Raw genomic sequence first — 20,089 nt, forward strand, 5'->3', positions numbered from 1 at the left:
TTAAACTTTTGCAAGAATTTTACTACTTGGCTAAAGTAAAGTAAAGATGTCATAAGGTTAATGTTCAAAATCGGTTTATGACTATTTGGTGTACAAACATATTCATGTTCTTAACCTTTTCTTGTTTTCCAACACAGCCCTGTTGAAGTTGACCCACACTGGAAAATAACAGAGGAAACAGTGGGCCTCATCTGAAATTCAACTTGTTATTTTTTAAAATCACAATTTTTTTTATCATTTCATAATTTAAAAAAAGGAACTGAACAGACTTAAAAAAATACATTTCCATCATGGGATTCTCCACTCTCCCTACACTAAAAAAAAACATCTCTCTGTTGGTTTGCATTGAAGAAGGACAATATCAATATAAAAAGGAGATAATAAGAATCTTCTATTTGACAACAGTCCCCACTGACTTCCCCCTGAAACCTGGGTCAAGTTCCAGCCCTAGTCCTCACTCTCGTCATCGTCCACTGCAGTGTAGATGACCTGGTTCCTGCGTTTGATCCTAGGGGTGCTGCCTGTACTGATAGGGTCCCCCGTCTCCCCACTGGTGCGCTTAGGGATCCGCACATGGGGCTCCTCCTCCTCCCTTTCCGGGGGTGAGGAGTGAGAGGGAGGAGGGAGGTTGAGGGACAGGCGTGAGGGAGCAGCGGGGTCTGATTTGGGCTCAGGCATGGTCAGAACCATGCGGCTGGGGGGCAGCTCTCTAGAGGGGGGCCCCGAGTCCCGTCTCTCTCCTGCCTCCCCCGCTTCCCCCTCTGGGACCACTGCATCAGGGCTCTTCCCCCTTCCCTCTTTCTCTCCTCCCTCCTCCTCCTCCCACTCATCCTCTATGGTGATCTCATCAGGGTTGTAGGAGCTGGACAGGCCTGAGGTGTCACTAGGGTACTCACTGGGTTCATCTCCGCTCTGGACTTCATCATCCTCCAGCTCTGGGGCGCCTGTGCCTATCTGGCCCCCATACCCTCCCTGCCCAACCTGGGCATAGATGTCTCTGAGGCCCAGGGTGGCACAGAGCTCGGTGGTCTGCGGGTTGGTGCTGTAGCTGGGGTGGACATGGGGCTGTGGCCGGGCAGGGTCGTAGGCTGGCACGGTCAGGCAGAAGTTGTCAGGGATGGACAGTTCACCCCCCAGGTCACCCACAGCCTCCATCATGGCTGCCTCAGAAGCACTGAAGTCCCACCTGGACAACATACAGAAGTAGGTAGACACAGATCATGAGCAGCACATTACACTTGTGTGTGTGTGTGTGTGTGTGTGTGTGTGTGTGTGGGGGGGGGGGGGGGGGGGTGCATGCGTAAGTGAGGGATGGTGTGTAGGTATGCATGTGTGCAGTGTATGTATGTGAGATAGCAGGGTTTAATGTGTGTGCGACTAAAAAAAGAGAGATTGATTGAGTGAATGAGTATGTGAGAGAGCCAGTGAGAGGTGTGTGCGTAGTATGTGAGAGAGCCAGTGAGAGGTGTGTGCGTAGTATGTGAGAGAGCCAGTGAGAGGTGTGTGCGTAGTATGTGAGAGAGCCAGTGAGAGGTGTGTGCGTAGTATGTGAGAGAGCCAGTGAGAGGTGTGTGCGTAGTATGTGAGAGAGCCAGTGAGAAAGAGAGAGGTGTGTGCGTAGTATGTGAGAGAGCCAGTGAGAAAGAGAGAGGTGTGTGCGTAGTATGTGAGAGAGCCAGTGAGAAAGAGAGAGGTGTGTGCGTAGTATGTGAGAGAGCCAGTGAGAAAGAGAGAGGTGTGTGCGTAGTATGTGAGAGAGCCAGTGAGAAAGAGAGAGGTGTGTGCGTAGTATGTGAGAGAGCCAGTGAGAAAGAGAGAGGTGTGTGCGTAGTATGTGAGAGAGCCAGTGAGAAAGAGAGAGGTGTGTGCGTAGTATGTGAGAGAGCCAGTGAGAAAGAGAGAGGTGTGTGCGTAGTATGTGAGAGAGCCAGTGAGAAAGAGAGAGGTGTGTGCGTAGTATGTGAGAGAGCCAGTGAGAAAGAGAGAGGTGTGTGCGTAGTATGTGAGAGAGCCAGTGAGAAAGAGAGAGGTGTGTGCGTAGTATGTGAGAGAGCCAGTGAGAAAGAGAGAGGTGTGTGCGTAGTATGTGAGAGAGCCAGTGAGAAAGAGAGGTGTGTGCGTAGTATGTGAGAGAGCCAGTGAGAAAGAGAGAGGTGTGTGTGTAGTATGTGAGAGAGCCAGTGAGAAAGAGAGAGGTGTGTGTGTAGTATGTGAGAGAGCCAGTGAGAAAGAGAGAGGTGTGTGTGTAGTATGTGAGAGAGCCAGTGAGAAAGAGAGAGGTGTGTGTGTAGTATGTGAGAGAGCCAGTGAGAAAGAGAGAGGTGTGTGTGTAGTATGTGAGAGAGCCAGTGAGAAAGAGAGAGGTGTGTGTGTAGTATGTGAGAGAGCCAGTGAGAGAGAGAGGTGTGTGTAGTATGTGAGAGAGCCAGTGAGAGAGAGAGGTGTGTGTAGTATGTGAGAGAGCCAGTGAGAGAGAGAGGTGTGTGTAGTATGTGAGAGAGCCAGTGAGAAAGAGAGAGGTGTGTGTGTAGTATGTGAGAGAGCCAGTGAGAGAGAGAGAGGTGTGTGTAGTATGTGAGAGAGCCAGTGAGAGAGAGAGAGGTGTGTGTAGTATGTGAGAGAGCCAGTGAGAGAGAGAGGTGTGTGTGTAGTATGTGAGAGAGCCAGTGAGAAAGAGAGAGGTGAGACCTTGTGTGAAGGCCGTTGTTCTGCGGGGGGTTCCAGTAATTAGGGCTGACAGTCTGCAGGCTGTCTGTAGCTTTGAGGATGGCCAGCCACTCTGGATCATACTCCAGACCCTGGGACGATCCTGGCCTGTCTGCTACCTCTACGATCTGAAACACACACCCTACAAGTCAGCATCAACTCAGACAAGCACAACAGAGAACACGCCTATAGCAAATACTAGCCCAAAATAAGACTTACACGCAAGCTGTTTCACAGACCAATATGAACAGATTCTCCATTCAAAAGTAGGTTTAATCTGGATCTATGAAACCAGAACATAATCCCTTCGCATCTATGTCAGCACCCTCTCTCTAGATCTCTCCCTCTCTCTAGATCTCTCCCTAGATCTCTCTCACCTGTAGGAAGTCCCTGTATGGGAGGCACTTATCCAGTGAGAGGAATTTGGTAGTGCGTGGGGCAGCATCAACTTTGGCCTAAAGGGACAAACAGAGTAGTGATATAACCAGCGCTGCATAGACTTTATCAGTTATGTGATCTGGCAGCACATACATTAGATATACAATCAGGAGTAAGAAGATGTTGGTGTTGGAATATGTCAATGTCGGTGCTGAATCAACGCATCATGCGACAATCACAGAATCTTAAATTCTAATTAATCAGAAAGAATCCAAACTTTGAATATGCACGGCAGTCTCTCAACTGTCTTCAGTTCAGCTCACCGGGTGCTGCATTAGGGCAGCGAACTTGACGTGGAGGTGCGCAGAGAACCAGTAGTTAGGCTGCAGGTGGGCCAGGAGCTCTGCTGCTGCAGGACTACCCAGTGTGTTGGACTCCACCTCCTGCCTCAGGAACTTCTTCTTCCTCAGCAGCTCCCCCGTGCTGCCGTAATGGTAGATCCCACGAGGCCAGTCATGGGTCAGGAAGACATCCACAGGCATCTGGATCTAGTGGTAAAATAGGGGGGACATAATATGACATTTGATAATAATAGGGGGACATATTATGACATATTAACCCTGTGAGTGGTAGTCACCTGTTTGAGTTTGAAGACATCAATGTTCCTGATGTGGTAAACACTGCGTAGAGTTTCCGGGTTATATGGAGGGAACTCGTAATGTCCTGAAAAAAAGAGCATTGATTACATTTTATAGACAGTTGAGCTGCTAAACATTTGCAGAGACAGGAGAACATATCTACTACAGCTTTATGACCTCACCTTTCCTGTAATCATGCCCTTTGAAGATTCCAGACAAGCCACCTATCCTTACTCCTTTGTAGCGCACAACGCCAGCATAACCTGATGGAAGACCACATACACTGTTATTATTAGATGAACATTTTCGGGCAAGTGAAAGCTCCTGAATTTCCTGATTGACAAGAGGCCTTGAGAGGGCAATCCGTGGAACTTGTAATATGCGTTTTAGCTTTGTAGCCAGAGTGTGAAGCTAAGGTCTTACCCATGTAGTAGATGTTGGGAGCCACCCAGCCCCCATAGGGCAGCTCCTGGAGATGGTTGGAGGCCTCATGATTTCCACCGATGAAGATAGTCAGGACCGGAGCTTTCTTCTCTCCAGAGTAGTACCTGCACGAACCAAGATACAACTATCAGAAATACAACAGATTGTCCCTTAAACTAAAGGAACCATAAGTACTACTGACAGGGTTGGGTTTAACCAATTGTTGATTCCTATGGCATCTAAAGCCATAGGGGTCAACAGCCATCTCTCAGAGTAAGGTAGGGTCTAGAGTCCTCAGGATCAGGTCATGCGGGGGTCAGGAAAAACTCCTGGCCCTACATGAGAGAGAGAGAGAGAGAGAGAGAGAGAGAGAGCAGAGGTGACAGGAAGGTACTAACTTGTAGAAGGTCTGCATCTGCCTGTACTTTTGCGGCACAGCCATGCACTTCATGTCCCCCTCGTTCCTCACAGCCTGGAAGTCTCCACAACACAGCAGCAGGTCTACCTTCACCCCCTCCTTCTGCTCCAGGTAGCCAATCGTCTCATAGATCTTATCCAGCTCTCCATGGCAACACCCTTCCACAGCTATTTTCATGGCTGATGATTGGCTGTAGACTCCCGCAAGGGTCTTCTTTTTCTGTGCTGAGCTGAATTATATGATGAGGAAAACAATTATATAGTTGAATAAAATACAATGTAGCAAGTTAGCTCAATAATTTGTGTTAATTGATTGCTACTATCACCAGTAGATAACTGCTAGCTATCACACGTCCACTGTCCGGGGTTGTAGACTTATCCTGGCTAAGAGATACATGCAATGCAATCACTAGTCAAATCAAACTAACATGTTCAGTTGTTTCTCGCCTTTTGCACTTTGAAGTTACGATAGAGTTAGCTAATTAGCCACCATTATTATGTTGGTTTGTTCTGTTTATCTCAACCAAAATGTATGACTCGAATGTTTTTCCCACCTCCGCGTAGTTTGACCTCAGCGCATGCTCAAACATTCACCAAAGTAAATCGACTGATGGATTCGTAGGTAGCACTTTCCACAATCATTTACAAATAGTCAAAGACCTGCACATTATCCCGAACTGTAATACTTCCTAATACCAGCACTTCTTTATGAATACAAATATTTGTTGTATGCACATAAATGCTTATAACAATCATATGTCTTAATCAGCCATGCTTCAATGTCAAACCTGCGCGTTTAGAAGCAAAATGTACTTGATTGAGTTGATTTACAAATTAACATTCGATCATCTACAATGTTGCCAGTTGGTAAATATAAATACTAGTTTCATTAGAAAAGGAAACGTTATTTGTGGCTCAAACAGACAAAGACACACATATTAACTCCACATAACCCATGATATACTAACTTATTCTGAAGTGTTGGGTGAGTAAACTATATTTACTTTTTAAATCTGAGCAGCTGGTCTGGAGGGCGGAGTATTCGGAAAGTGCTGCTCGGATTGGGGCGCTCGACAGGGGGAAGAGAGATGGCGTGCTTGTTGGAGGCCCCTCTCCGCATCAGCGTGTTATCTGTGAGTGTCCCACTTATACTATGGAATAAATACTAACGTTTTCTGTGCATTATTCAGTACATTGGATAATGAAACGCTTTTTGTGTGTCTCATCAATAGCAATGTCTTTGACGACATGCACTGAAGTTGCTGCTAGCTAGCTAACACAGGCTTTGCAACATGTACTGTATCTAGCTAGCTAGCAAGGGCGGTCTGCCGACTGTCACCCGGAATGAGTTAGTTAGCAACCGGTGACACATTTTATGTGAATCCAATTAAAATGAAAAATCCCAAACCTGTAGCTAACAACTTTATTGCACAAAACGTTAACGATGCAATGAAAAAGTTATGCTAGTTAACTGGAACCAACTGCTAGTTAGTTAGCTAATTGTCTACCTGTAAATAACCATAGTTACTCTAGCTACATGACACTGGTTCAACTGCTATCTGCAAATCACTCATTACTGCCACGCACAGGTTGGAAGTCCAGAACAGCTCAATACATTGGAGGCGCCGAAGAGGATTTTTTTCGGTTGTTTGTTCATTTTTAGACGATTTTTGAAAGTACAGCAAAACTCCATATTTGGTGTACACGAACGTATTTTGACATTATAACACTTGCAGAGCTGGTAAATGGGTGTTTCAATCTGAGCTTCCTGGGCTTTACGCTTCGATTACACCGACAGCATCATTGCGCAAAACAGTACGCAGCATCATCTGGATATGTATGCCACAAAAGTTCAACATTCACCTTCTGCAACCAGTTCTGTCAAGCGGTCTACGCATACGTTCGATAAATGCAACTATGCACTACACCAAACACACTGCAACTGCCATTGCAAGGCAAACGCAGCGTTTCATTGGAAATGAATGTAATTCTGGTGGACCAAAATGAAATGAGCTTTCGGTGCCAATGATGCTGTCGGTGCCAACTGCTGTCAGTTTTGTGATCGAGAAGCTACTTTCAACTTTTTAAAACTTTAACGTTAACACTTTGCTTACGCTTCGAACACACCGACAGCGTCATTGCATTTTGGTACACCAGAATTACATTCATTTCCAATGAAACGCTGCGTTTGCCTTATTTAATAAAAATAAATGTTTTACCTTTTATTTAACCAAGAAAAGCCTATTGAGACCCAGAGTCTCTTTTTAAAGGGAGGCCTGGCCAAGAAGGCAGCAACAACCAATACATTACAGAATTAAAACATACAACCTGATCCAGCCTAAAAAAAAGAATTTACACTCCTCTGTAACAGTCTCCCATCAATATTTTAAATTCATTCAGTGGCACTAACATATCGAGATGAAGCATGGATTGTAGATTATTCCATACGTCTGGTGCACTAGAAGAGAAGGCAGTCTTGCCTAATACTGTGAATGTCCTGGGGACTTAAGTAGCAACCACTTAGCAGACCGGGTATGGTAACTGCTGGTGGTGAAGGAGACCAGACTACAGATTTAAAGAGAGAGTTTACCCAAAAAGGCTTTGTGGATGAACACATACAAATACATTTTTATGCGCATATAAAGTGAGGTACCAAATGGTAGGCTGGACAATGTGCAATGGTAGGTGAGTGGCTTGGCATTTGTAATAAAGCACAAGACTGGACTCTGTTTATCGTGCAGTCTCTGTAAGACGGAGGAGGTTGCATGCATATACAACAGGTCACCATAATCAATTACAGAGAGAAAAGTGGCCTGAACAAGCTTCTTTATAGCCATAAGCGGGAAAACAAGCCTTTTTACTAAAATAAAAACCCAATTTCAATTTAAGCTTTGTCACAAGATTATCCACATTTAAAGGACAACTTGTCATCCAACCAAATGCCTAGGTATTTGTAGGAGGACACTTTTCCAATGGATAAGCCACCAGATGTGACAATGCTAACGTTCTCTGGCAGAGTTCTAGCTCTGGTAAAGGTCATGAATTCAATTTTTTGTATATTCAAGACCAGTTTCAGACCATAAAGGGAGGCCTGCAGTGACTGAAAAGCAGTCTGGAGCTCTTCAACAGCCTGAACCAGAGAAGGAGCACATGAATCTATAACTGTATCATCTGCATATAGATGTAACTGCTTGTTGCATCCCATTTCCCAAATCATTAATAAAAATGGAGAACAACACAGGAGCTAAAATGGAACCCTGGGGCACACCTCTATTAATCTCAAGAAAGCTAGACCTGTGATTGTCAGTATATACACATTGTGTTCTGTCAGAAAGATAGTTCCTAAACCAATTTACTGCCCCTTCACTGAGACCAATGTTTCTGAGTCTAGCTAGCAACAATTCATGGTCAACTGACTCAAAGGCCTTTGATAAATTCACATAAATCCTTGCAGCGTTGCAGAGGCAGTTGCAGTGTGTTCGGTGTGGTGCATATGTTGGATTTATCGAATGTATGTGTCAAACTGTATGCGTAGACGGCTTGACAGAAATGGTAGCAGAAGGTGAATGTTGAACTTTTGTTGCATACATATCCAGATGATGCTGCGTACTGTTTGCGCAATGACACTGTCGGTGTGATCGAAGCGTTAGGGTTCAACAAGATACCGAACATCTAGCTAGCTACACGCTTTATAAAGTTAATGTTAGTAAGATGGCGTGAGATTTAAGTTATCATATTTTTGTATTGATTTGTTGTTAATAAATAATAAGAACATTTTTTATTGGAACGCCAACTGCGAGCCAGGCCCAACATCAGTGCCCGACATCACTAATGCTCTTATGGCTGAATGGAAGCAAGTCCCCTCAGCAGTGTTCCTATCATCTAGTGGAAAGCCTTCCCAGAAGATTGGAGGCTGTTATATCAGCAAAGGAGGGGACCAACTCCATATTAATGCCCATGATTTTGGAATGAGATGTTTGACGAGCAGGGGTTTGGATTCACAAAACACTACTTATGAAAAAACGTAAGAAGTTTCTTAAGGAAAAAATTGCATTTAAGAAGAAATTTCTTGTTAAGATTTTGTGAATTTGGGCCCAGGTGTCCACATACTTTTAGTCATGTAGTGTATTTCACATAGTGAGTAGTGCGGAAAGTTCTGGACAGTCCCCACCACTCGATGATAAAGTTATTAAGTGACATACGGCCGTCTCGTTCTCTGGATGAGTTTACAGCTTGACGAGAGTAGCCTAGCTTCTGTTGACCAGTCATATAGTTAGGAGGGGGTTTTCTGAGATGGCTTATCTGTCTGGCCCAGACCAGTCCTGACTGCTGAGTGTGTGTATGGTTGGTGTCAGCGGTGGGATTAGGAGGGAGGCCAGCGCTGACTCACTGTTGTTCTCGCTTGTGTCACCATGCAGGAGGTCACGGCCACCAGCCGCCATTATGTTGACCGGCTGTTCCATCCCGATCCACAGAAAGTGCTGCAGGGAGTCATGTAAGTACATTATAATTTACATTACCTTGTGTTGTATTAGCCTATGTCTTACTATAGGAACATTTTATATTTGTCCTGTCACTGTCCCTCTTTGTTTGCATCCCAAATGGCACCCTTTCCTCTACTTAGTGCACTACTTTTGACCAGAGCCTTATGGGAAATAGGGTGCCATTGGGACATAGCCTCTGTGTCTGTCCTTGTGCAAGTCTGAATGCCCATTGTGCAGGTAGCTCTTGGTGCTCTGGAGGGAGCTGGTTGTCAGTGATTGGTTGTTTGAGTGCAATGTGAGCATGCCCAGTGTGAGCTCAGTGAGAGCTGCTGAGACCACTTTGTTTACATGTGGCTGTATGACCTGTGTGTGTGATCAGTCATTCTGCTTCATCTTTATTTTTCCCCCGAGGCCCCGCTCTGGTTCCGGTTTTAGGCAGCTGGCCGCATCGCTACCTGACTGGTGCAGCTGTTCTTTCCACTGACCTCCGCCAGCTCATGGCAATTTAATTCCATTAACTACTAGTATCTTTATATCGCATGCATTACATTTTATAGGGTCTCATCAGTTGGCGAACCACAGTTAGAATTCTGTACTCTGGATAACTTTTCATATGTTATTATTGGCTTATATAAATGGTGTGTGATATTTAAGCAATAAGGCCCGAGGGAGTGTGGTATATGGCCAATATACCACGGCTAAGGGCTGTTCTTGTGCACGACGCAACAGGGAGTGCCTGGATACAGCCCTTAGCCGTGGTATACAGGCCATATACCACAAACCCTGAGCCATGGTATACCATGGCCCTTAGCCATGGTATAAACCCTGAGCCTGTATACCATGGCCCTTAGCCATGGTATACAGGCCATATACCACAAATCCTGAGGTGCCTTATTGCTAATATAAACTGGTTACCAACATAATTAGGGCAGTAAAAATTTTCTGTTTTGTCATACCCATGGTATGCGGTCTGATATGCCACAGCATTCATCCAATCAGCTTTCAGGGCTCAAACCACCCAGTTTCTAATCAGTATTCTATCCTCTCAAAGCAATACGTTAACAAGCTTGAACATCACTGATGTTTCTCAGCTGAGCCTGTAGATGTTAGCCCTAGTGTTTAGACTTGTTAGCGCTGGTGATATATGAATTATACTGTGGATGAACTCTGACAAGTGTCATTATTGTGGCTGTTAATAACATGCTGAGGGAGCTCCACACATCTGACTCTGTGTGTGTGTGTGTGTGTGTTCACAGTGACATGAAGAATGCTGTCATCGGAAACAACAAACAGAAAGCCAACCTGATTGTCCTGGGAGCTGTGCCCAGGTATCTCTCGCTTTCCCTCTTACCTTCTTTCTCCTCTCTCACCTCCCCTCTTTTCCCGCTTTCCCTGTCTTCTTTTTTTTCTCTCTCACGGAGTCTGTCCCTCCTTCCCCCCCAGGTTACTGTACCTGCTCCAGCAGGGCTCATCCAGTTCTGAGCTGAGGACAGAGGATGCGGTGGTGCTGGGCTCACAGCTGAGGACAGACGGTGCGGTGGTGCTGGGCTCAGAGCTGAGGACAGAGGGTGCGGTGGTGCTGGGCTCAGAGCTGAGGACAGAGGGTGCGGTGGTGCTGGGCTCAGAGCTGAGGACAGAGGGTGCGGTGGTGCTGGGCTCAGAGCTGAGGACAGAGTGTGCGGTGGTGCTGGGCTCAGAGCTGAGGACAGAGGGTGCGGTGGTGCTGGGCTCAGAGCTGAGGACAGAGGGTGCGGTGGTGCTGAGGACAGAGTGTGCGGTGGTGCTGGGCAGTCTGGCCATGGGCACCGAGAATAACATCAAGTCCCTGGTGGACTGTCACATCATCCCTGCTCTGCTGCAAGGTATACACACACACACACACACACACACACACACACACACACACACACACACACACACACACACACACACTGCAAACAATAGGGAAACAACGAACAGATAATGGCGCCGGAGGAGATGGCTGCCGTTTTACGGTCTCCTAACCAATTGTGGTATTGAGTGTGTTTTTTTGCGTTATTTGTAACTTATTTTGTACATAATGTTTCTGCCACCGTCTCGTATGACTGAAACGAGCTTCTAGATATCAGGCCAGCGATTACTCACCCCATACTGGAAGAATATTTTTTCTTTAAAGAGTCGGAGGCCATTCGCAGGAGAAAGAAACAGGGATATTGAGGACGTAGGTCGGGGTGCCTTGTAGGGATCTGACGGCGAGTGGGTAATCTGTCTTTACCATCGGTCCTATTAGCCAACTTACAATCATTGGATAACAAAATAGACGAACTACGAGCACGTATATCCTACCAACGGGACATTAAAAACTGTAATATCTTATGTTTCACCAAGTCGTGGCTGAACGACGACATGAATAACATACAGCTGGCGGGTTACACATTGTATCGGATAGAACAGCAGCCTTCTGTAAGACAAGGGGTGGCGGTCTGTGTATATTTGTAAACAACAGCTGGTGCACAAAATCTAATAGTAAGGAAGTCTCTAGGTTTTGCTTGCCTGAGGTAGAGTATCTCATGATAAGCTGTAGACCACCCACTCTTTACCAAAATAGTTTTCATCTATAAACTTCGTAGCTGTCTATTGACCACCACAAACCGATGCTGACACTAAGACCGCACTCAACGAGCTGTATACAGCCATAGGCATACAGGAAAACGCTCATGCTGAGGCGCCGCTCCTAGTGGCCGGGGACTTTAATACAGGGAAACTTAAATCTATTTTACCTCATTTCTACCAGCATTTTAAATGTGCAACCAGATGGCAAAAAAATTCTAGACCACCTTTACTCCTCACCCTCTATTTGGCAAATCTGACCATAATTCTATCCTCCTGATTTCTGCTTACAAGCAAAAACTCAAGCAGGAAGCACCAGTGACTCGGTCAATAAAGAAGTGGTCAGATGACACAGATGCTAAGCTACAGGACTGTTTTGCTAGCACAGACCGGAATATGTTCTGGGATTCTTCCGGCATTGAGGAGTACACCACATCAGTCGCTGGCTTCGTCAATAAGTGCATTGATGACGTCGCCCCCACAGTGACTGTACGTACATACCCCAACCAGAAGCCATGGATTACAGGCAACATCTGCACTGAGCTAAAGGGTAGAGCTGCCGCTTTCAAGGAGCGGGACTCTTAACCCGGAAGCTTATAAGAGATCCCGCTATGCCCTGCGACGAACCATCAAATAGACAAAGCATCAATACAGGACTAAGATTGAATCGTACTACACCAGCTCCGACGCTCGTCGGATGTGGCAGGGCTTACAAACTATTACAGACTACAAAGGTGTTAGCAATTTATGTTATTCTTCAATAACACAAACTCCAAAGCAAATTGGGGAGAAAAATAGGTTTATTTGAAAAGGACAAATCAAGATGTTATGCTGGGAGGTAGATGTTCAGTCTCCCATTTATAACCCCCCACACTAGTCTGTGGTTAACTAATGAGAAGTCCTTGTAGTACCACATGGCCAAATAACAAGTATCCTGCTCCTGACTCAATGTACGGAATGTAGAGCACGTAGCCCTGAGTTCAGGAGTGACATTCCACAGATTTTAAACAGCTGTTGAACTGAAACCCAACTCCTATTTACATTGACAATTCCCTATTGACCATTAGTACTATATTTAGTTTAGTACTCTTGTCCTCTCATCCTCTGCGTTGTGTATTTACAGTGGGGCAAAAAAGTATTTAGTCAGCCACCAATTGTGCAAGTTCTCCCACTTAAAAAGATGAGAAAGGCCTGTAATTTTCATCATAGGTACACTTCAACTATGACAGACAAAATGAGGAAAGAAAATCCAGAAAATCACATTGTAGGATTTTTTTATGAATTTATTTGTAAATTATGGTGGAAAATAAGTATTTGGTCAATAACAAAAGTTTATCTCAATACTTTGTTATATACCCTTTGTTGGCAATGACACAGGTCAAACGTTTTCTGTAAGTCTTCACAAGGTTTTCACACACTGTTGCTGGTATTTTGGCCCATTCCTCCATGCTGCTCTCCTCTAGAGCAGTGATGTTTTGGGGCTGTCGCTGAGCAACACAGACTTTCAACTCCCTCCAAAGATTTTCTATGGGGTTGAGATCTGGAGACTGGCTAGGCCACTCCAGGACCTTGAAATGCTTCTTACGAAGCCACTCCTTCGTTGCCCGGGCGGTGTGTTTGGGATCATTGTCATGCTGAAAGACCCAGCCACATTTCATCTTCAATGCCCTTGCTGATGGAAGGAGGTTTTCACTCAAAATCTCACGATACATGGCCCCATTCATTCTTTCCTTTACACGGATCAGTCGTCCTGGTCCCTTTGCAGAAAAACAGCCCCAAAGCATGATGTTTCCACCCCCATGCTTCACAGTAGGTATGGTGTTCTTTGGATGCAACTCAGCATTCTTTGTCCTCCAAACATGACGAGTTGAGTTTTTACCAAAAAGTTCTATTTTGGTTTCATCTGACCATATGACATTCTCCCAATCCTCTTCTGGATCATCCAAATGCTCTCTAGCAAACTTCAGACGGGCCTGGACATGTACTGGCTTAAGCAGGGGGACACGTCTGGCACTGCAGGATTTGAGTCCCTGGCAGTGTAGTGTGTTACTGATGGTAGGCTTTGTTACTTTGGTCCCAGCTCATTGTAGGTCATTCACTAGGTCCCCCCGTGTGGTTCTGGGATTTTTGTTCACCGTTCTTGTGATCATTTTGACCCCACGGGGTGAGATCTTAAGTGGAGCCCCAGATCGAGGGAGATTATCAGTGGTCTTGTATGTCTTCCATTTACTAATAATTGCTCCCACAGTTGATTTCTTCAAACCAAGCTGCTTACCTATTGCAGATTCAGTCTTCCCAGCCTGGTGCAGGTCTACAATTTTGTTTCTGGTGTCCTTTGACAGCTCTTTGGTCTTGGCCATAGTGGAGTTTGGAGTGTGACTGTTTGAGGTTGTGGACAGGTGTCTTTTATACTGATAACAAGTTAAAACAGGTGCCATTAATACAGGTAACGAGTGGAGGACAGAGGAGCCTCTTAAAGAAGAAGTTACAGGTCTGTGAGAGCCAGAAATCTTGCTTGTTTGTAGGTGACCAAATACTTATTTTCCACCATAATTTGCAAATAAATCATAAAACATCCTACAATGTGATTTTCTGGATTTTTTATCTCATTTTGTCTGACATAGTTGACGTGTACCTATGATGAAAATTACAGGCCTCTCTCATCTTTTTAAGTGGGAGAACTTGCACAATTGGTGGCTGACTAAATACTTTTTTGCCCCACTATATGTGCAAAATATTCTCGTAAAGGGAAGCACAGGCGCGAGCTGCCCAGTGACACGAGCCTACCAGACGAGCTAAATTGCTTCTATGCTCGCATCGAGGTAAACAACACTGAAGCATGCATGAGAGCATCAGCGGTTCCGGAAGACTGTGTGATCACGCTCTCCACAGCTGATGTGAGTAAGACCTTTAAACAGGTCAACATTCACAAGGCCGCAGGGCCAGACGGATTACCAGGACGTGTACTCCAAGCATGCGCTGACCAACTGGCAAGTGTCTTCACTGACATTTTCAACCTCTCCCTGACTGAGTCTGTAATACCAACATGTTTCAAGCAGACCACCATAGTCTCTGTGCCCAAGAACACTAAGGTAACCTGCCTAAATGACTACCGACCCGTAGCACTCACATCTGAAGCCATGATGTGCTTTGAAAGACTGGTTATGGCTCACATCAACACCATCATCCCAGAAACCCTAGACCCACAGTGTGCAGTGTGGTGCCAGGACAACAGCCTCTTCCTCAACGTGATCAAGACTAAGGAGATGATTGTGGACTACAGGAAAAGGAGAACCGAGCACGCCCCCATTCTCATCGACGGGGCTGTAATGGAGCAGGTTGAGAGCTTCAAGTTCCTTGGAGTCCACATCACCAACAAACTATCATGGTCCAAGCACACCAAGACAGTCGTGAAAAGGGCACGACAAAGCCTATTCCCCCTCAGGAGACTGAAAAGATTTGTCATGGGTCCCCAGATCCTCAAAAAGTTCTACAGCTGCGCCATCAAGAGCATCCTGACTGGTTGCATCACTGCCTGGTACGGCAACTGCTCGGCCTCCGACTGCAAGGCACTACAGAGAGTAGTACGTACGGCCCGCAACATCACTGGGGCCAAGCTTCCTGCTATCCAGGACCTCTATACCAGGCGGTGTCAGAAGAAGGCTTTAAAAATTGTCAGACTCCAGCCACCCTAGTTGTAGACTGTTCTCTCTGCTACCGCACGGCAAGCGGTACCGGAGCTGCAAGTTTAGGTCCCAACGGCTAATTAACAGCTTCTACCCACAAGCCATAGACTTCTGAACAGCTAATCAAATGGCTACCCAGACTATTTGCATTGTCCCCCCTCCATCTTTTACGCTGCTGCTAATCTGTTTATTGTCTATGCATTATCACTTTAACTCTACCTACATGTACATATTACCTCAACTAACCGGTGCCCCCGCATGTTGACTCTGTACTGGTACCCACTGTATATAGCCTCGCTACTGTTATTTTACTGCTGCTCTTCAATTACTTAAAAAAAAATGTTACTTAACACTTATTTTTCTTAACTGCATTGTTAGTTAGGGGCTTGTAAGTAAGCATTTCACTGTAAGGTCTACACCTGTTGTATTCGGCGCATGTGACTAATAAAATGTGATTTGATTTGAAGTATCAGTGACTTATGCTCTCTGTGTATATGCAGGTCTCGTATGTCCAGACCTGATCTTCATCGAGGCTTGTCTACGCTGCCTCAGGACAGTCTTCATCAGTCCAGTCACCCCAGTGCAGCTGCTCTACACTGTAAGTCTTAGTCACTTGTTCTCTGATACACATCCATAGGGGTGTAAGATAATATTACAACATGCTATCTCATCTGAGCCGTGTGGACAGTAACAGTGTCTGTCTCCTTCAGGACCCCACTGTGATTCCCCACTTGATGTCCCTAATGAGTCGGTCTCCGCGGACACAGGACTACATCACCCAGGTCTTCTCCCACTGCTGCCAGGTCAGTACAGCAGTACACATTTAAAACAGTATAGTAGAAGACATGTTCATTAGTCTGTCTGAGGAATGACTCGGTTATGTGTGTGTTCTGTAGAGTCCAGAGCATCAGACGGTTCTGTTTAACCACGGTGTGATCCAGAACATTGCTCCCATGCTCATCTCTCCCTCCTATAAGGTACTGTTTGAAACTATTACTCACCCATTGTCTCAATTCAACCATCTCTCACCCTTAGATGTATTAACATGTCTTACCCTCTCTCTCTCCCTCTCTCTCCCCCCTCTTATCTCACTACCACTCTTTCTTTGGTTCTCTCATCCCATACAGGTACGTATGCAGGCGTTAAAATGCTTCTCAGTCCTGGCCTATGAGAACACTCAGGTCTCCATGACATTGGTGAATGGTAAGATTACTCTTTCCTTTTATTTCTCTCTCTCTGCCTCCCTCGCTCTGCCTTTTTTCTCCCTCCCTCTCTCGCTCTTTCATTCTTGCCTGCTCTGAGACCTAACTGGGACAGCTTCCAGTTGTGTTGTTTACTCTGTGTCAGAGGTCTTCTGTTATTGCCATTCCGTTGTTATTGTCATGGTAGCAGACATGTTGTCAGATGGTGATGTAGTATTATGATGCTACTATACAAATCTATGTTCTCCTCTCTGTTCTGTTCTCAGTGCTGGTTGATGGGGATCTGCTCTCTCAGGTATTTGTCAGAATGATGCAAAGGGATCGGCCCATTGAAATGCAGCTCACAGCAGCCAAGTGGTGAGTGTTTCACTTGACTATTAAACTAAGTGTGCTGCGATTGACCATGTCGACGTAGGTGCTAGTAGGTGTGAATCTGTGGGCTGAAGTTAAGTTTCAAGTGTTTTCCTTGCTAAAGGTGTCATCTCTCTCCCTCTCTCTTTCTGTCCCCCCCAGTCTAACATACATGTGTCGAGCGGGAGCCATCAGAACAGATGACAGGTGCATTGTTTTAAAGGTCATTATACTATTTTGCTTGTACCATTGTGCATTCATCTAACGACTCAGTCTAATACTGATATGTGTGTTGAGTCTGCTGCCTATTGTGTGTATAGCCTGCCGTGTGTGTGTGTGTGTGTGTGTGTGTGTGTGTGTGTGTGTGTGTGTGTGTGTGTGTGGACATTTATTGGGATAGATCTTGTCCTGGAGGCAGAGCGGTTTCCACTAGATGGGCCAGAATGCAAAGTCCAAATTGTCTATAGCGTAAAGCATTTATGGATACAAAACGTAGCTTTAATTTAAGTTTAGGGTTTGGCACAAGATTAGCAGTGTGGTTAGGGTTAAAATCAGATTTTCTGACTTAGTGGCTGTGCCAGCTAGTGACTACCCTGCAGAGCTGCCTCCAGAACATAAGTCATCCCAACGAGTGCCAACCTGTATGTAGAACTCTGATTCCATCCCTGTCTGTAGACCCTGCCTTGCCTGGTGAGGATGTGCAGTAAGGAGAGGTTGTTGGAGGAGCGTGTGGAGGGGGCAGAGACCCTGGCCTACCTGATGGAGCCTGATGTGGAGCTGCAGAGGATCGCCAGTGTAACAGACCATCTAGTGGCCATGCTGGCTGACTACTTCAAATACCCCAGCTCTGTCAGCGCCATCACTGACATCAAGAGGGTGAGACACTGGACTATAGTCATTCAACCTAGCCAGGCAGTCTTACAAGGCAGAGAAAACAGTGACCATCAGGAAAACACTGAAACTGTGGTGAGAAAAGAACACCACAGTCCTTCATTTGGACAAAAATGTCTTTTACCTATAAAAAAAAATTTTTATTTCCTTTTTTATTTTTCTGTAGTTGGATCACGACCTGAAGAACGCACATGAGCTGAGGCAAGCTGCCTTCAAGCTGTATGCTTCACTGGGCTCCAACGATGAAGACATCCGCAAGAAGGTGACTTCAACAGTACACACACACACCCCTACCCAGCCACTTTTAGAAGTGTGTGTGTGTGTGTGTGTGTGTGTGTGTGTGTGTGTGTCCTTCTCGTAACCCCCCGCTCCTGTTTCTCCCTCCTCAGATCACAGAGACCGAGAACATGATGGACAGGATAGTGAGCGGCCTGTCAGAATCCAGCATCAAGGTGCGGCTAGCAGCCGTCAGGTACAGATAACACATAACATCTCTACTTCTCTGCTCTCCACTGAGTGTCCTGTCACATTCTGTTCCTCTATTTTATATATACACACTACCATTAAAAAATTTGGGGTCACTTAGAAATGTCCTTGTTTCTAAAAGAAAAGCACATTTAAAAAATAAGAATAATTAAATAATTAATTAAATAATAATGAAAATAACATCAAGTTGATCAGAAATACAGTGTAGACATTGTTAATGTTGTAAATTACTATTGTAGCTGGAAATGGCAGATTTTTTAAATGGAATACATACATAGGCGTACAGAGACCCATTATCAGCAACCATCAAATAAAAGATTATTTGTCACGTGCGCTGAATACAACAGGTGTAGACCTTACAGTGAAATGCTTACTTACAGGCTATAACCAATAGTGCAAAAAAAGGTATTAGGTGAACAATAGGTAGGTAAAGAAATAAAACAACAGTAAAAAGACAGGCTATATACAGGTGCGAGGCTATAAAAGTAGCGAGGCTACATACAGACACCGGTTAGTCAGGCTGATTGAGGTAGTATGTACATGTAGATATGGTTAAAGTGACTATGCATATATGATGAACAGAGAGTAGCAGTAGCATAAAAGAGGGGTTGGTGGGTGGGACACAATGCCGATAGCCCAGTTAGCCAATGTGCGGGAGCACTGGTTGGTTGGCCCAATTGAGGTAGTATGTACATGAATGTATAGTTAAAGTGACTATGCATATATGATAAACAGAGAGTAGCAGCAGCATAAAAAGAGGGGTTGGGGGGGGTTGAGGGGGCACACAATGCAAATAGTCCAGGTAGCCATTTGATTACCTGTTCAGGAGTCTTATGGCTTGGGGGTAAAAACTGTTGAGAAGCCTTTTTGTCCTAGACCTCCGGTACCGCTTGCCATTTGGTAGTAGAGAGAACAATCTATGACTGGGGTGGCTGGGGTCTTTGACCATTTTTAGGGCCTTCCTCTGACACCGCCTGGTGTAGAGGTCCTGGATGGCAGGCATCTTTGCCCCAGTGATGTACTGGGCCGTACGCACTACCCTTTGTAGTGCCTTGTGGTCGGAGGCCGAGCAGTTGCCATACCAGGCAGTGATGCAACCAGTCAGGATGCTCTCAATGTTGCAGCTGTAGAACCTTTTGAGGATCTCAGGACCCGTGCAAAATCTTTTTAGTTTCCTGAGGGGGAATAGGTTTTGTCGTGCCCGCTTCACGACTGTCTTGGTGTGTTTGGACCATTCTAGTTTGTTGTTGATGTGGACACCAAGGAACTTGAAGCTTTCAACCCGCTCCACTACAGCCCTGGCGATGAGAATGGGGGTATGCTCGGTCCTCCTTTTCCTGTAGTCCACAATCATCTCCTTTGTCTTGGTTACGTTGAGGGAGAGGTTGTCCTTGCACCACACGGCCAGGTCTCTGACCTCCTCCCTATTGGCTGTCTCGTCGTTGTCGCTGATCAGGCCTGCCACTGTTGTCGTCTGCAAACTTAATGATGGTGTTGGAGTCATGCCTGGCCATGCAGTCGTGGGTGAACAGGGAATACAGGAGGGGACTGAGCACGCACCCCTGGGGAGCTCCAGTGTTGAGGATCAGCGTGGCAGATGTGTTGCTACCTACCCTCACCACCTGGGGGCGGCCCGTCAGGAAGTCCAGGATCCAGTTGCAGAGGGAGGTGTTTAGTCCCAGGATCCTTAGCTTAGTGATGAGCTTTGAGGGTACTATGGTGTTGAACGCTGAGCTGTAGTCAATTAATCGTTACTCCATGATTCCATATGTATAGTTTTGATGTCTTCTATTATTCTACAAAGTAGAAAATAGTAAAAATAAAGAAAAACCCTTGAA

The 20,089-nt window shown here is 45.6% G+C and overlaps 2 protein-coding genes across 6 annotated transcripts in view; one reads left to right on the forward strand and one right to left on the reverse strand.

Annotated features, from left to right (window-relative positions):
* dbr1 (debranching RNA lariats 1) lies at positions 1–5,835 on the reverse strand. Of its 5 annotated transcripts, none has more exons than NM_001173832.1 (9): positions 4,991–5,093; positions 4,544–4,792; positions 4,146–4,270; positions 3,905–3,985; positions 3,722–3,807; positions 3,408–3,632; positions 3,084–3,161; positions 2,689–2,834; positions 1–1,186 (listed from the first exon to the last, which is right to left on the reverse strand). In NM_001173832.1, exons 2-9 carry the CDS (start codon positions 4,738–4,740, stop codon positions 448–450), a joined length of 1,677 nt encoding a protein of 558 aa, NP_001167303.1. In that variant the 5' UTR covers positions 4,741–4,792; positions 4,991–5,093; the 3' UTR covers positions 1–447. The 5 variants fall into 5 exon arrangements, with proteins under 5 accessions (NP_001167303.1, XP_014020891.1, XP_014020893.1 ...); XM_014165416.3 differs by lacking the exon at positions 4,991–5,093 and adding an exon at positions 5,567–5,835 and having other exon boundaries at positions 58–1,186; XM_014165418.2 differs by lacking the exon at positions 4,991–5,093 and adding an exon at positions 5,117–5,202 and having other exon boundaries at positions 58–1,186.
* The window catches only part of LOC106595952 (armadillo repeat-containing protein 8), a 27,986-nt gene continuing 13,458 nt past the window's right edge, over positions 5,562–20,089 (forward strand). Inside the window, exons 1-13 of the mRNA XM_045704815.2 lie at positions 5,562–5,695; positions 8,981–9,057; positions 10,303–10,374; positions 10,490–10,908; positions 15,822–15,919; positions 16,032–16,124; positions 16,218–16,298; positions 16,449–16,524; positions 16,790–16,880; positions 17,037–17,097; positions 17,550–17,750; positions 17,932–18,027; positions 18,155–18,237. Of these exons, the coding sequence (XP_045560771.1) occupies positions 5,651–5,695; positions 8,981–9,057; positions 10,303–10,374; positions 10,490–10,908; positions 15,822–15,919; positions 16,032–16,124; positions 16,218–16,298; positions 16,449–16,524; positions 16,790–16,880; positions 17,037–17,097; positions 17,550–17,750; positions 17,932–18,027; positions 18,155–18,237 (1,493 nt within the window). The 5' untranslated portion in view covers positions 5,562–5,650. The remainder of the gene's footprint in view (positions 5,696–8,980; positions 9,058–10,302; positions 10,375–10,489; positions 10,909–15,821; positions 15,920–16,031; positions 16,125–16,217; positions 16,299–16,448; positions 16,525–16,789; positions 16,881–17,036; positions 17,098–17,549; positions 17,751–17,931; positions 18,028–18,154; positions 18,238–20,089) is intronic.

Source organism: Salmo salar, chromosome 21 (genome assembly GCF_965601325.2).
Source record: "Salmo salar chromosome 21, fSalSal1, whole genome shotgun sequence".
NCBI lineage: Eukaryota > Metazoa > Chordata > Actinopteri > Salmoniformes > Salmonidae > Salmo > Salmo salar.

What these genes read in the sequence shown, in the direction of transcription:
- dbr1 (XM_014165416.3), bottom strand. Translation starts at nt 5,682, where the DNA reads ATGCGGAGAGGGGCCTCCAACAAGCACGCCATCTCTCTTCCCCCTGTC. An exon ending in AGGGCATGATTACAGGAAAG is followed by an intron (nt 3,808 to 3,904) that starts GTGAGGTCATAA and finishes TCTTTTTTTCAG; the next exon opens with GACATTACGAGTTCCCTCCA. An exon ending in CTGCCCTAATGCAGCACCCG is followed by an intron (nt 3,162 to 3,407) that starts GTGAGCTGAACT and finishes TTGTCCCTTTAG; the next exon opens with GCCAAAGTTGATGCTGCCCC.